General features: G+C 33.1%; 1 protein-coding gene across 7 annotated transcripts in view; it reads left to right on the forward strand.

Moving 5' to 3' along the window:
• YAF2 (YY1 associated factor 2) overlaps positions 1-16,441 on the forward strand; it is a 62,334-nt gene that overhangs the window by 11,034 nt on the left and 34,859 nt on the right. The window contains exons 4-6 of one of the 7 annotated variants that reach the window (XR_009048412.1): positions 10,219-10,290; positions 10,384-10,483; positions 12,135-12,265. The exons of 2 other annotated variants lie outside the window; for them this stretch is intronic. Coding sequence is in view for 2 of the 5 variants with exons in the window: in XM_057702242.1 (XP_057558225.1) it covers positions 10,158-10,290 (133 nt within the window). In the remaining 3 variants the exon portion in view is untranslated. Of the gene's footprint in view, positions 1-10,157; positions 10,291-10,383; positions 10,484-12,134; positions 12,266-16,441 lie in introns of all 7 variants that reach the window. 4 more of the 7 variants (XR_009048413.1, XR_009048411.1, XM_057702242.1 and 1 more) reach the window with 4 other exon arrangements.

Genomic DNA, 16,441 nt, shown 5'->3' on the forward strand with positions numbered 1-16,441 from the left:
TGAAAACTTCATTTTGATGTCTTTTATAACATTGTGCTATATATATTCTGACTTCTTTGATATCATAGTATTTCTTAGGAGAAAAATCCCAGTAAATATTATTTTCCTCTTCTATTTGTGATATAAATTCTAAGAATCTCTAAGAGAATAACTAATAACAAATTTGACTGTATGTGTGTATACGATAAATTTATAAATGTATAAATTTGTGTATAATAAATTTGTACAGTTCTGACAGTTTTTAGACATGAGTTAAATCACTTCATCTGTACATATTTTATACTGTGATCAGGATTCTTTTATGCACTGTCATCATTTATAGGATATACTAACTATGATCAGCCTGTAAACAGCAGCAAGTAGATAAACTGTTCAATGCCAGAGAAGTAGTTGCTCAGAAAGTAGAGCTCTGCGTGTATTTGCAGAGTAGGCAGAGTTGTTTTGGCTGTTTTTCATCTTTTTCCATCCTTTGTTGTTATTTACTTGTTGTCTACCAGGGGCCCAAAGTGTCCTCAAAAATATTCATTTCTAGCCTCCTTTCTAAAATGTTCCGATTCCTTTATGGATTAGAAAATCTTTCCTGTTTTAGGTAAATCTGAATAAAGTAATAGTTTCAAGTGTAAATGTAAACGTGGGCATGTGGGATAGAATTATTTATTTCTTTAAGATAATAACTCTTTCTCTGATGATGAAAGTATTACATGTTCATTGAAGACACTAAAGTATAAGGAGGAAAGTTGGAATCCCCACCATCATAACATCTCTCCAGCCAGAGAGATGTTAGCATAGCATTGAATGCACAGCCATCCATTCCTTCAGTCGTACTGTTCATTCAGGGCCAACTTTGGGAGACCTCCTGTGAGAGAGCAAGTTCCAGGAAATAGGGGAGTAAGGAGGGGATGAGTTTGCCAGTTAGAATCAAGTAAAAGGTTTCTTTGCGTAGAGAGAGCTGAAATCTCCTGAAATTGTTTCCGTGGCTGCCAAGAGGAGCAAACAAGTGGAGCTTTGTGTTTCCCCACTCCGCTTCAGCCAGATCATCTGTTCTCTTATACATTTTACTTGTTAGGATTTCTCTTAATTTTTATTTCTTAAATGTGTTTTGTTATCAGAACATTTTTTTGAGAATCATTGCCCTGTTTCATCCAGTGAGCCTTCTACCGCTCAAATTCTGTTCCACACAGGCTGGATTAATTGTGACTGGATTTCTTAGCCTTACATTTCAAAGAGAAGAGCTAATAATGAGTTTTGTATAGTGGTGGGGAGATTCGAAGCTTTTCCCTTTGAAAAGCCTTTTTTCTTTCTCCTTCTTTCCCTTTTCCTTTCCTTTTTTTTTTAAAATGGAAAATAAGCATTTCCAGCATACATTTTTATTATAAATATTGTAAATACTGTGTAAAGATGAATTCTGTGCCACCTTAATTAATATAGCAATCTAAATACCTTTTCTTTAAAGTTACATTTCTATGCAAAAATTACTTTTCTATGCAAAATTATTTGCAAAACTACAAAATGAAAAAATGAAGTTATTATTAAAATTCCTAAGGGCTTTGAAGGATTCCTTCCCTGTCACTCGTCTTCTTAGACATTTTGCTCTTTTTTAAGACCAAGACTGATAAGGCCCAGAGTTCTATAATTATTGATTAGGTGAGTAATGAGCAGTACAACTTACAGATGAAAAATATATTAAATTCATAATGTCATCAAATTGTATGTTTTGATAAAATTAATAAGAACTGTTGCCTTTATATGAAGGTGGTTATCAAATTTGCTCAGTCTTCCCTTGTTGCCAACTTTTTGTAAACTTAATGTCTCTGATTCACACAGCACTTTTCTGTAATATCCTTTGGTGATTTACATTTTAATTGTAATCTTGCCATCTTCCACTTGTGTAGGATTTCATTATATATATTTTTAGTGCAGGAAAATATATCTAGTTTTATTTTTTCAACTGTGTATTTGTTTTTAATTTTTATGTGTACTCACTATGACAATGGAAAGCAAAAAAAAAATGTTATTTATGAGTTTCTTGCAATTATGTAGTATAGTGGTGAAGAGTTTTGATTCTGGAGCTTGACTATTTGGGCTTATATATTAGTGTCACCACTTACTGGCTGTGTGAACTTGTGAAAGTTGCTAACTTTGAGCCTCAGTTTTTTCATATAAAATGGAGATGATAATAACAATTAAGGGTTCTTGTGAGGATTAAATGAGATAATTCTTGTAAAGTACTTGGCACAGTGCCTGGCATACAGTAAGTCCTCAAAAAACACTAGCTGAAACTGTCAAATACGTGAGTGGTAATATAATAATAGACTTCCATATAGGGGTATAACAATCCCTATTGTCAAATGTGTGGGTTCTAGTGGGGTGACTGACAAAACCAGAACATAAGAATAAGTGTTTTCTACTAAAAAATAATATTTCCACAAATTGCTTCAAAAATATTTTCACCCTCCTTTCCTCCCTCCCTCTCTCCCTCTTTCTTCTCTTCCCTCTGTGTGTGTGTGTGTGTGTGTGTGTGTGTGTGTGTGTGTGAAGCTGATGTGGACTGTCACATAAATATTTGGGCCCTACCAGTAAAAGTTTTAACATCTAGAAAGTACTTTGGTAGTGTAATAGTGGTAAGCAGTGTACATAGACTTAAGAATTGAATAGTTAAAAGCAGCATTTTTTTTTTTTTTGTACTATTTGTCATAGTTGAAGAGTAAGTATTTTCAAGGTTGGATTGTCAGACAGCATGGTCATGGTCTGACAATCCAATTTTTAGGCCCCTGTGTCTTGTTTATCATATTATTTCCTCTGCTTTGTACTGTCCTATCCTCCACAGTTTCTTATTCTTTATGATTGCTCAAGGCATCATCTCCCTCAAGAAGCATTTCTTTATCCATAGGCCAGAATGAATGCCCTTTCAGTTATCCTTAAAGCATTCTGTGCAAAGTGTGATGATTGTATTTACACAGTGTATTGAAAATATTTCATTTTGTTTCTCTTTCCTTTGCTGAACTGTGATCTCCTTGAGAGTAGTGTGACTGATCCTGGAATCATGCTTTAGTTTAAATCCCCACCCTGCCATTTATGGGCATATAACCATAGGGCTTTGTGGTGATGATTAAATGTGAGAAATGACGTAAGGAACTTTAACATAGTTTTTAGTTAATGATGGTAGTAATTGTCAGTGATACTGATAAAAAATCCCAGTGTCTGTTGCGTCTTGCATAGGTACTGACAATGCTTGACTGAACTGCAAAGGCTCGTTATCATTTATCTGATTCTATTGTTGCTTTAAACTGTTTCCACTTGCTTTTAAGGAAAACATTTAATCATATCGTTTCATTTCATTTCATGAGCCTGTGAGTTGGGTAGAGTATGTCTAATTGTGCCCATTTACTTCATAAAAGAACTTGTGTCAACCTAAATTACCTTCATACTCAACTTTTTTAGCAGTTTTGAAGATGTTTTCTTTTGCCATGGATACAACGCATAATTGAAACCACAGCAAGTAACATTTTATTCTCTTTAAGTCATGCTTATTGTTTGTTGAATCTTAACTAGAAGTAGAGAAACCATTTGGTGGAAGTCATTGCAGTAGTCTAGGCAAGAGACAGTAGTGGCCCAAATAAGGATAATGCCAGTAAGAGAGAGAAATGAATGGATTTGAGATATGTTTAAGAGAAAATGTATAGGTCTTGATGGATGGTTGAATATGGTTGTGGGAAATAAAAAGCTGGGTTTTAGATAAGAATTGAGGATAAATCCCAGGATTCTGGCTTAATTATGCAGCTAGGTAAATGGTGGTAATTGTCACTGACAGGGAACAAGAAGAAGGACAGGTTTGGGGAAAGGTAATGGTTCACTTTTAGATTTGTTGAATTGCAAGCATCTAAGAGAAATCTGAGAAGGGAAATCTGTGAGGCAGTTGGATATGTGGGGCTTAAGCTTAGGAAGGAGATCAGGGCTATAAATATATGTTTGGTAGTCATCAGCATACGTGACCAAATTGAAGCCATGGGGTGAGACAGATCAAGACAGATCAGGGAGGGAATAGATTGAATAGCATGAGAAGAGAGAACCTAGGACAGAAACTTGAGGAACATCATCACTTCTTTGTGGTGGTAGAAGAGCATCCTGCAAAGAAGAAGAAAGAAATAGAGGAGAAAGAAAAATTAAATAGGGAGAAGCCCAGGAGAGTGTAATATTACAGGAATACAGGGAAGAGAATGTTTTTAAAAGGAGGAGATGTGGTTGGCCATAACAAATGGCTTTTACTTTCATCAGAATCTTAATTTTTCCTTTGCATTCTGTATAATGTTTATTTTAACAAGTGTTGCATTGACATTTATATTTTAAATTGTAACAAGATTATAATCCTGCATAGTGCTTGCACTAAGCCTTCTATGATAGTTACAACAGTTCTGAATTACATCTATAGGTTATGTAAAGGAGGTTAATAATGGTAGGTCAGGAGATGAGGAAAATTATGTGACTAACTCACTCTTTCAAGGAAGAGTGCTCTGATTACCTAGTTAAATCTATTCCCAAGCCTCTACTTTTACAGGTAAATTCTGGTTGTAGCTATAGAAATTAATAGAATTAATTTTAAAAATTCAGTCCATGTTGGTATGAAGAATTTTTTAAGTGGTAAGTACAACAACTTGGAACGCTTTCTTGGAAAATTGCATAGTTACTTGTGGGGGAGCATGTATAACTTGAAGAAGTCCTTATCTTCTGTTTTTAGAAGGAATGAATCATAGCATTAGGTCAGCTAACCAAGCAAATCACAGCACTTTTCATAAAACTGTACACTATTTTTGGTCTGTAAAGTGATAGTTATCGTGGAATATGTTGGATTTGATGTGATCCATGATTCAGATTTCTTTTTAAGACAAAAAATAATTTTGTGACCTTTTAATGTCATTCTAAACAAGCTCTAATAAGCCCACTTGTGGGTTATGTCTTTTGAGAAGTGTAAGTTCATTTCACTTAATCCATGATTCAGATTTTATGAGTGCTAAATAACAAAGTTATTGTTTAGAATAGACTCAGTAAGTTGCAAAGTATTACTGTTGGCCTCAGACTGTTTGAAATTTATTATGCTAGAAAAATTTGCTATTGTTTTATAAATCACTTTTACATCCAAAATATGCACTTATATTTTAGAGATGGTTATTAAGAATTGATTTGGAAACTAATACAGGTCTTAGAATCTCGTCAGATTAATTTTAATATTATAGTCAGAATAGGTGAGAAAAAGAATGAGATTGCAGAGGAGAGGTTAGTTTTCCTTATTGTGTTGACATACTTGTTGGCATTCAGAGTATTGTTAAGCTGTTATTTTTGTGTATTTAACTCGGATACTATAATTAGCATATGAAGGACTACTGCTCCAGACATTTTTGACTAGGATCAGGAAAATGTTTCCTTGAACTAGAGACTGTTAAGGATAGAGGATATTAACTTTCTACAGAAGTATCCTGTTTTAAGATATGGTTTATAAAATATGGTGCTTAATTAAGGGACTAGGGTATTTGTCAAATTAGGAAGATCAAAATATTGTTGAAGATCAATTAATGTGATCAAAGTATGCTTAGAAAGAATGACTAAAACATAAAGCTGTATAAAAAGAAAAACCACATAGCGTTACAACACTAGACAGTTGGTCAGTGTTTAGCATGGTACAGGAGGTGGTAGGAAGTGAGAGGTGTTATTTGGTGGTTGCTAGAATGGTGCTTTATTCTGAGATCGTATTAATGTAGGCTTCTTTATATTTAACTACATCTTAAACTTTAAAAAAATTTTCAGTTAAGAAAAGTAGCTTGTAGACACAACAACCAGTTTTCAGGGCTACTGCACACTTAGACTGTGTGCCATTATGCAGTTCTTTGTAATACGTTGGCTCTGTCCAGATTTGTTGGGAAGGAAATACCCTGGAAGGTGGCACCAGACTTATTAATCAGTTTGAGGAGGTTCAGTTGAGTCTTATCTGCTTTAGCTTTAGGTTTAATTTTTGGACCTAAAAACCAAGAACCAAATTCTGAATTGGGCCCCCACCGATTAACTCATGTTTTCCTGTGAGTTCCTTTTTAGCCACCTAATTGATATTCACTTTGCAACTTTTAGCTTAATACTAATTACTTTGTAATGCTTTCCATACCAATTACCTATTGGTGTATGACAAATTACCCCAAAACTTTGGGAGTGACATCCAATACTTCTGCCAAATTTTGTTTCTTAGAGATGAGTCGCTAAATCCAGCCCTTATTCAGAGGGAGGAGATTACAGAAGGACCTGCATACCAGAAGGTGGGGTCATTGTGGACCATCTTAAAGGCTGCCCATCACACTGTCCTTTAAAGTTTAAAACTTTTTGTTGTTGTTGCAGAATTCTTTCTTGCAAGGGATGCTTATGGAGGAAACCCAAAACATAAAATAGATAAATGGAGAACTGTTCTGTCTAAAGCAGGGGTTCTAGGGAATTTAGAGCTTACCTACTAGCATCCTTCCCCTTCAGCGTTTCTGAACAGTTTAACTGGACAGTTTAAATATATTAGTATCTTTACCATCTAATGTCAGTCAAGAACATGAATATATACTATTTTTTCTCATACTCTCCTTTTAGAATGTCAGCAGTTGCAGTTCTAAAATTCTAGCTTATAAAAACCAGGTGTTGAAATATGGAAAATGATTTGTGTAAATGTTTCTGGCAACTTTTTACAGTCTGAGGAGGTTTTTTTACTAGTAAATCTGATGGAATGGCTGATTTTGTGATATTAGCAGATATAATTTATATATTGATAGGATAATGATAGTGATTTACTTAGTAATTGCTGTCTACAATGTTTTCTTAACTATTCTCAAATTATATGTATTTTTTTAAAAATCACAAATGTATAAGTGGTATTTGCACCTCAGTTTTAACATTAACATGTTCTTGTATCTCTTTCATGCTGCACATCATTGATTCCTAATCAATACCATAATTAACTTATTTTCTTTATCTTGCAGTATAAAGAATAGAGTCTCAAAATAATAATACAGTCGTCCCTTGGTATCCATGGGGATTGGTTCTGGGACCCTCCTGGTTACCAAAATCTGAAGATGCCCAAGTCCCTTACATAAAATGGTGTAGGAGTTGCATGTAAACCCGCATATAGCCTCCTATATACTTTAAATAACCTCTGGGTTACTTATAATTCCTAATTACAATATAAATGCTATATAAATAGTTGTTAGCATGGGAAATTCATGTTCTGCTTTTTGGAACTTTGTGGAATTTTTTTCCCGAATATTTTCGATGGATGGTTGGTTGAATATCTAGATGTGGAACCCCTGGATACAGAGAGCCAACTGTACCAAAATTAATACAAACAATAAATCTCTAAACTTAGAATTTTTTAATAGTTCTTTAAAGATATATAAAATCTATTGAAAATAATTCCATTTCTGGCTGGTTATGTTACAGTTTGATATATGGTTAAATTCCTGGCATGATTTTTAAATGCATTACTTACATTTTTATTAGCTTAATTCTCACAACTGTTCTGTGTAGTAGGTTCTGCTGTAACCTTATTTTACAGATAAATATAGTTTTTCTCATCTTGATTTTAGGTTAATTTATGTTAGCAAGAAAATAGTACTGTTTTTGTTTGTTTCTTTATGGGTTTACGTAGAGCTAAGTAGTGGAAAAAGCTGAAGGAAAGGAAATTAAGAAACAGATTATCTGATAAGCTGTTAAAAGAGCAAAAAAAGATGACAATTTTCTGTAAATGACATTATTTACTAAGTAAGTGTATAATTCACTTTTGACCTTATTTTGGTTAATTGAAGTACATACATCCCCCCATATTTGTGAACCATCAATAATGTCACTTAAATATGTGTGAATATATGTATAATGTTAAATTTTATTACAGTGCTAGAGGATTGCAAGTCCACGATTTACACGAACAACTTTCCACAACTATAATACCTTACATTAGAATTTTAAATCTTAGTTGAAAGTTAGAAAATAATGCACTTGAAATTACAAAACCAGTTGTAATTTAAGTTGCTTCCAGCCAAAATATAATGTCTAAACCAGTGGGTAGTAGTAGAAGTGAAAGTTAGCTAACTCACTTTTTTTCCCTGAACATTTTTTTCAAAAGTTCAAATTGATTTTATGGATAGATTCTCATTAGTGAAATGCTTGGTTAGGTTCTTGATTACTAAGGAGTACCTTTTTGTGGATGGGTGTTATAATTATTAGAACTTACAGAGGATTCTTTTGAATAGAATATCCTAATTTCTGGAATTTCTTTTCTAAGCTGTTCTGATAAAATCCATCTTAGTTGAGTTTATGGTATGATAACAACAAACAGCTTTGACTGCTGGTCTCGTTAAGTGACCCTTTTAGTTTCCTTAAAATATTTTCAAGATATTTTAATTCTCAGATTATTTTTAAAAATGCCCCTGATATTATTTTAAATTCATAAGCTTTGAGTCTAAATGAAGACTGCATGTGTTGCTGTAAATTAAAATTGGAAATTATCATTTTGTTCTTAATGACAACTTTTATACTAGCTTATACCATAAACACAAAATATTTGAATTATTGCTTCTGTATCTATAGCATCAGTTCATGTAGGACCTTCATGCCATGTATTTGCTCACTCTTCAGGGAACGGAAGTTAACTAGGAATCTAGTTAACTAGATGACCCTTTTGGCATTTATCTCTCTATTACAGTTGGAAATTGAGGTCTGTGTAGTGCCTCTGTTTGCCTGAATGGGTCATTTAAAAACTGCATCAATACTATTATTTTTTAAAACTCAGATTTATATAAAAGTGGATATAATTTATCCAAGACTGTTTGTATCTTCAAATGAGAATCTAGGAAAAATCTTGACATGGTGCTGTCAACCTTTACTAAATACAAATATGACCTCATAACAGGATTGAAATGTAAGCTTTTCATTAGAACTACATTAATTACTATTGTTTTTTAAAACTCAGATTTATATAAAAATGGATATAATTTATCCAAGACAGTTTGTATCTTTAAATAAGAATCTAGGAAAAATCTTGACATGGTGCTATCAACCTTTACTAAATATAAATATTACCTCATAACAAAACTGAAATGTAAGATTTTCATTAGAACTGCATTTTCAATTTGTTTTTGTTGAATAATGATTTTATACACCATTTTATCCTGTTTACCCTTAAAGGAAAAGCTATACATTATCTTAAATTTTTTCCATGGAATGAAAAACCATGAAATCACACATTTCTTGAAGGTAGGGGTTAATTATTAAATAGCAGCTTATTGGTAAAAGGGAAGATTATAATTGAAACATATTTGTATCTTCAATAGGGTCTCGTGTTTGAAGTCATCACTGCTGTAGCACATTAAAATGAACCACGTACCTGATTAATATGTATTGAATTAAAGGTAAAGGCAGTCTTCACGTGAGCCTGAAATAAAGTTCTGTTGAGGAGACCTTTCTTTTGTTAGAAATAGGGTTTTTTTGTTCTTTAATGACAAGTCAAATTTAAAAAGTTTAACTGTTAATCAGAAATATTACTCCAGTACTTTGTACAGGTATTTATATTAAAATCAGCATTATCTATCAGTGGCCTAGCATACATATGTATGTATATGTGGCTGGTTTGTTATAGGTGACAAATGGTTATTTTAAAGACTTATTGAGTGATGAATGGGAATTGCATTGAAGCTTTTTATCTGAAGTCTTACAGATTGTTAATCCACTGTGGTGGCCTCTACACCAAAATGCAGTCAGTGTTAATGACATTGACTAGTCAAGAAATTGGCTAGTTAAGAAATGGTACGTTTTGATCAACTAATTATCCTTTACTAATATTAAAAAATGATCGTGGTGTTTTAGTGAGATGGAATAGTCTAATAGCTGATATTTTATGTATATTAAAATATAGCTGTTGTTACAGTGGAGATTTTAAAATGAAACCATTCAAATCATTTTCTTTTCCTTGTGTTTCTGATAATGCCAGAAGTTTCTGTTGACCTTATAGTTAGCACATTGTTTCTGTATTTACTTTGGTGTGTTCACATATAGTTATTTGATGAATTTACAACTCTTTCCCCTATAGTTCTACATGTATTAATAATCTCAAATAAATTTAAATCATTTTCTTATTCTGATAGAGAAGAAAAAGCTGGATCACTTACCAGTAACTGGAGTTCTCCTATTGGGTAATCTCCACAGATCCACATTCTTTGAAGTTATTGTGAATGCCTCGAGGACCAAGGGACCGTTGAAATTTCCAATTTCAGGAAGGTAAGCGAGCACACTGAAGCATGTCTCTAGCATCTCCCAAATGCCCTCCCCCCAACTTTCTTACATATGCGTCTGTACTGCATGCCCCCTCAGTTCCAGTGGATGCCCATCAGGAAGATTCTCATGCTGGACAGAAGGGCAAGAGAGGTGGATCTGTGAGGGAAAAGACCCAATAGGATAACTCAAGTTACTGGTAAGTAATCTAGTTTTCACTGACTTGAGATTTTTTCCCCATGTTTCTTCTCTTTAGGAGTTCGTTTAATTACAAAGGGAGGAAGTTGTTTGGAATAGCTTCTTTTTGTAAACTTGATGTAGATTATAGAATTTATTGTATGGATGATAAACAACTGGTTCTTAGTGGGCTTATGAATAAATGTGACATTAATTTTACACTATGTCATTTACATAATAACTGTTTATAAAAATTATGTATTTATTACCTTTTGGTAAATAGTGTAGTAGTTCTAAAGCAATGTGAGGAAGCTATGTGTTGAATTATTTTAACTCCTTTATTTGTGATGTTGCTTTTATTGAAGTAGATACTCGTACTGTGAAATTTCTGCTTATGTCAAATTCGGCTAAATTCTTACGGTATAGTACTGAACAGCAGGAATAGTTTTACATTAATTGACTAACATTTCTTACTGACATAGTTTTCAGTGTACCTTTTAATTTCATTGAAGGTATATTTGGAAATAATTCAGGGTATGTTGCAATTACAGTTCCCACTTCGTTGTTCATAATGGATTGGCTTATTGGTGTGAAGGGTGACATAGTTGGTTCATTGTGACCTCTGTGGTTCCTCACGTACCAACCCTATTTATTTATGTTAGAACTGAACAGAGTTCCTTGCTTCCCATTTCTCGCTCACTCATTCTGCATTGTTACCAGGTTGTCATTTCTAAAAGGCCCCTCATAGCACGTAAAGACCTCTAGTGGGGTGCCGTGCTCTTGCTGTTTTATAAAATTTCATCCATTTGCTGGGTACTTAGGGCCTCTTATAATCCAGTCCCATCCTCTTTATCCAGCCTTAATTTCTTCAGTTTCAAGCGTTTGTTTTGGTCTTACCTAGATACTTGTCATATTTCTGCTTTGGCTTTTGCTTTTCAGTTTTCTTGAAATGACCTTCTTTGCACTCTGCTTCTCTATACTTTAAGGTTGAGGTCAAGTCTTACCCCTTACATAAATGCTTTTGTGCTGGCATCTCTGTTACTTCTGCTTCTTCAGTGGAAAAATGAAATTGCTGTGAAAATTGAATTAACTAATTCATGGAATGTACTTAGAATAGTGCCCAGCAGCACATAGTAACTTCTCTTATTAGCTGTTACTTGATTGTAGATTGCTCTTAAGTATTTCTGTGATTGTAGGTGTAATTCTTATCTGTATGACAGTTTAGCTTTAAACATTAGCTTCGGGTTGTATTGATTGATATTTCTTCTGATATAAAACTCTTAAGCTAACTTGTATGGTCTTTGAGAGTAAGGATAGGATTTTATTGTGTTTTATCTTCCTAACGTTAGTGACTGAGATTAAATTGTACCCATTGAAAAATTAGTTTTTCACGTAGAGTCACAAATATACTTACCAGTTTTTTTCATTTATAAATGAATGGCTAATCAATCCTGTTTGTACTGTGTATTTTTCTCAAGAACAACTTTTTTCCTTCAAAGCTGGAATAATGAAATTATAATTGTTTAATACACTGTAAACTTCTATTGCACATTAGAAAAGAATGTATAGTTTTAAGAGTGTTAATTTGATTGTATTCATTTTAAGACTGTGTAGTGGTATACTTGATTTTTGAGGTTTGAATATCTTAGAAGATTATTGCTTGATTTTTTCAGAAATGCTTGGATTTAAGATACCTGTCTGAGAAAGCAGTAAGTGAAATCTGATTTCAAGGTCATTGAAGGAAGGAAATGCTCTTTGACAGATTGAGTGTCATTTCTAAATAACCACCAGAGAACCACTTAAGGTCCAATTAGACAAGCCAGAATGAAGAACATTTAGTGAGATGACTTGTGTTTGATTTGAATCTGCTGACTGTTCATTCTCCTGGTTTTTTTAGTGTGATATGGTATGGCGGTTTTATTGAGAATGGCTTTACTCTTTAGAGATACATGCTGAAATATTTAGAAGTGAAATATCGTGATGAATTAAAAAAAATATGTGGGTATCTGGATGTGCTGTATGTTATCTGTATGTAAAGAGACATAAAAGGAGCGATAAAGCAAATCTGGCAAATTATAACAACTTTGAATCTTGGTGAAGGGTATAGTGATATACATTGTACTTTCAACTTTTCTGTGACTCTGATATTTTTCGAAGAAAAGTTGGGGAGAAAGTATTTTAAAAAGAACTTTATTGTGCCTCAGTTTCTCTAATTCTAAAACGGCAATAATAGAACATATTCTTTCCATGCCTTGATGCAGGTAGGCACAGTAGGATAACGTTTGGTAGAACAGCAGTCAAGAGAGCTTTTAAGAAGTTTTTTTTTTTTTTTTTTTGACATTAAAGAAGAATTTTATAATGGAGAACTTTTCAAAGAACATTTCATCTAAAAGTGTATTAGATTAAAATATATCTATTCCTTTTTAATTATTCAGAGCATATTCCATTATAATTGAATAAGGACAATCAAGAAACAATAAATATATGTAGATATATAAATTCACCAATTGAATTCTTGAAAACGAAAAATATGTCCAGTTATAAAATAATCAGTGGGCAAAATAGAAGATTAGACATAGCTAAAGAGAGAAGTTGTTAATTTCGAGATAAAACTAATAGCTCTTCCAGGACCAGAGCACAAGATAAAGAGATGAAAAATAGAGAAGAAAAACTAAGACACCTGCGGGATAGATTGAAAAGCTCCAACGTATGTCTAATTAGAGTTCCTGAAGAAAGAATACAGAGAATGGTAGAGAAGCAATATTGAAGAAAAAATGACTAAGAATTTTCAAGGATTAAAAAAAATAGTGGAAATTATGAAGTAACTAGAGCTGAATTACAACAAACGCATTGTATCAAAACTTGAGGGATATAAGAACAGTGTGGTGCTTAGGGGTAAGTTTGTAACCTTAAATGCATGTATTAGGTTGAAATAAAATAAGTGAGCTAGATTTACAATTCAGAAAATTAAAAAAAAGAAAAAGTAAAACCAAAGAAATAAAGAGGGAATAAAAATAGAATTTGATGAACTAGAAAATAATCAGTAATAGAAATAATAGCAATGTTCATTGATATCAAAGCTGGTTCTTTTCAGTTGATTAAGTTCTGGAAGTACTCACCAAGAAGCAGATGATGACACAAATAATAAAATTGTAAAATGGGATATAATTACAAAGAATAATTATAATTTTAAAAACTGCAACAAATCACTATTTTATGTGTATATAAATTTTAAAAACCTGTTGAAATGGTCTGTTTTCTAGGAAAAAAATTATTCAAAAATTGACTATACAAGAAAAAGAAAATCCATAGAAAATAAAAACCATTAAGAAATGGAAGCTGTAGTAAATTTCCCCAAGAAGAATTTTTTTTTAACTATCAACTTAATTGAGCTATAGTTCATAAACCATACCACCTACCGACTTAAAATGTACAATTTAATGGTTTTTAATATTTTTACGGAATTGTTCCATCATTACCACAGTCAATTTTAGAATATTTTCATCACCTCAGAAGGAAACTATGTACCTATTAGCAGTCAATCCCAATTTTCCCCAAACCCTTAAGCCTTAGACAGCCACTAATCTACTCTCTGTTTCTATAGATTTGCCAGTTCTAGACATTTCACATAAATGGAATCATTCAGTATATGGCCTTTTGTGGTTTACTTCTTTCATTTAGCGTAATGTTTTTAAGGTCCAGCCATGTTGTAGCATGTATCAATATACTTCATTCCTTTTACTTGCCAAATAATATTTCATTGTGTGGCTATACCACATCAGTTGATGGATATTTGGATTTTTTTGTATTTTTTGCCTATTATAAATAGTCCTGATATCATTTGTGTATAAGATTTTGTGTGAACATATGTTTTCATTTCTCTTGGGTGTATACCCAGAAGTAGATTCATATATTCCCACCAGCAATGTATGAAGGTTCCAGTCTTTCTACACCCTCACCAACATTTTCGTTATCTGTCTTTTTGATTAAAGCCATCCTAATCGGTGTGAAGTAGTATCATAAGGAATAGTTTGAATTGTGGTTTTGTAATCATAATTTCGCATATACTTTTGGGGAACAGGTAGTCCCAGTTTTATACAAACTGACCCAAATAATAGAAGAAGAGGGAGAGCTGCCCTGTTGTTTATCAGACAGGTTTGGCCTTGAAACCTAAACTGAAAAGGATATACAAGGGAAAATATATTACATTCAATCTCATTTGTGAACAGAGACAAAAATTTTAATTAGGATAAGAATGTAAGAATAGTTCAATATTTGAAAATTATGTCAATGTTATTTATAAGGTAAGATTTAGGGGAAAAAGTCTTGAAAGATTTGGTAAAAGTGTATGATAAAACTCAATACTCATTAATGATTTTTAAATTGGTAACCCTGAAACCATGAAGAGAAATGAACTTTTTTCTTCCAGTAAAGGCTGTCTTTCAAACAGCAAGTGTCATGTTTAATGGCAAAACCTTAAAAACATTCCCATTAATGTCAAGAATAAGACAAATATATCTCTACTAATAAGAAAAAAAGAAATAAAATACCAAAGGATTGGAAGGAAGAAAAATGAGAACATATCCCTAGAGAAATTTTTTTGAAAGTCAACAGACTATATTAATAAGAGAATTCTGTGTTACTGAATACAAGATCAACATTCAAATTGGTGATAGCAAATTAGAAAATAAAAAATACCCCTTTTATAGAAAATTCTAAAGAGTGTCCAAAGTTTTGTTGAAGGACATGAATAAAAGACAGGATATACTAAAATTATTAGTGGGAAGTATAAATATTGCTAAAAAATTAACTTCTCTGTGATTTATATGTAATTTCAGACAGGATTGTTTTTCTTTTCTGGTGGAAAATGACCTTCATATACAAAAGTAAAGGCACACAAATAACCGAGACAGTTGTGAAAGAAGAAAAAGAGCAAGGAGGAGGGAGTTGAACTGTTGGGTATCTAGACTAATCTTAAAATTATGGTATTTGGAGTAGGATCGTGCGTAGCAATGAAAAACAATAAACTGCTACACACAGCATGAGATGAATCTTCTAGACTTAATGTTGAGCAAAAGAAGTGACACACAAAAGAGTTCATATTGTATGATTTCATTTCTAGGAAGCTCAAAAAGCAATCTCTGGTGATCAAGATCACAACAGCAGTCAATTTAGAGGCATGGTACTGACTGAGAAGGTATGAGTAGCATTCTGGAGCATGAGAAATGTTCATATCTCGGTCTGAGTTGGATCACACAGGGGTATATATATTTAAAAATAAGGCTGTACATAGTACTTATATACTTTATATAAATTATACCTCAAGGAAAAGTAAAACCTTATGGTGTTTAAAGTAGTATAGTCTTTTTCTTTAAATACATTTATTTATTTATTGGCTGCGTCAGGTCTTATCTAGTTGCGGCAAGTGGGGGCTGCTCTTCATCGTGGTGCGTGGGCTTCTCATCACGGTGGCTTCTCTTGTTGTGGAGCACAGGCTCTAGGCATGTGGGCTTCAAAAGTTGCCGCACGTGGGCTCTAGAGCGCAGGCTCAGTAGTTGTGGTGCACCGGCTTAGTTCCAAGGCATGTGGTATCTTCCCGGACCAGGGCTAGAACCCGTGTCACTTGCATTGGCAGGCAGATTTTTAACCCCTGAGCCACCAGGGAAGTCCCTAAAGTCGTATAGTATTAACAGAGGAAAAGAGATTAATATAGCAGAATAGAGAGTTCAGCAATGGATCCATGTATATTTGAGAAGTTGGTAGGTGCTAGAGATGGCATTTTCCATCAGCAGGGAAAGAAAATGTGGACTGTTGAATTGGTTTTTCTATATGGGGGAAAACTAGATTTCTACTTCAGACCACATGCAGAAATAAATTCCAGCTGAATTAAACACTGAAATGAAAAACTGTTTTTTAAAAAAGAGGAAGGTATAGAAGAATATGTATCTTTAGGATATGTAAGGCCTTCTCTAACAAGTCA

Source organism: Hippopotamus amphibius, chromosome 12 (assembly GCF_030028045.1).
Source record: "Hippopotamus amphibius kiboko isolate mHipAmp2 chromosome 12, mHipAmp2.hap2, whole genome shotgun sequence".
Classification (NCBI taxonomy): domain Eukaryota; kingdom Metazoa; phylum Chordata; class Mammalia; order Artiodactyla; family Hippopotamidae; genus Hippopotamus; species Hippopotamus amphibius.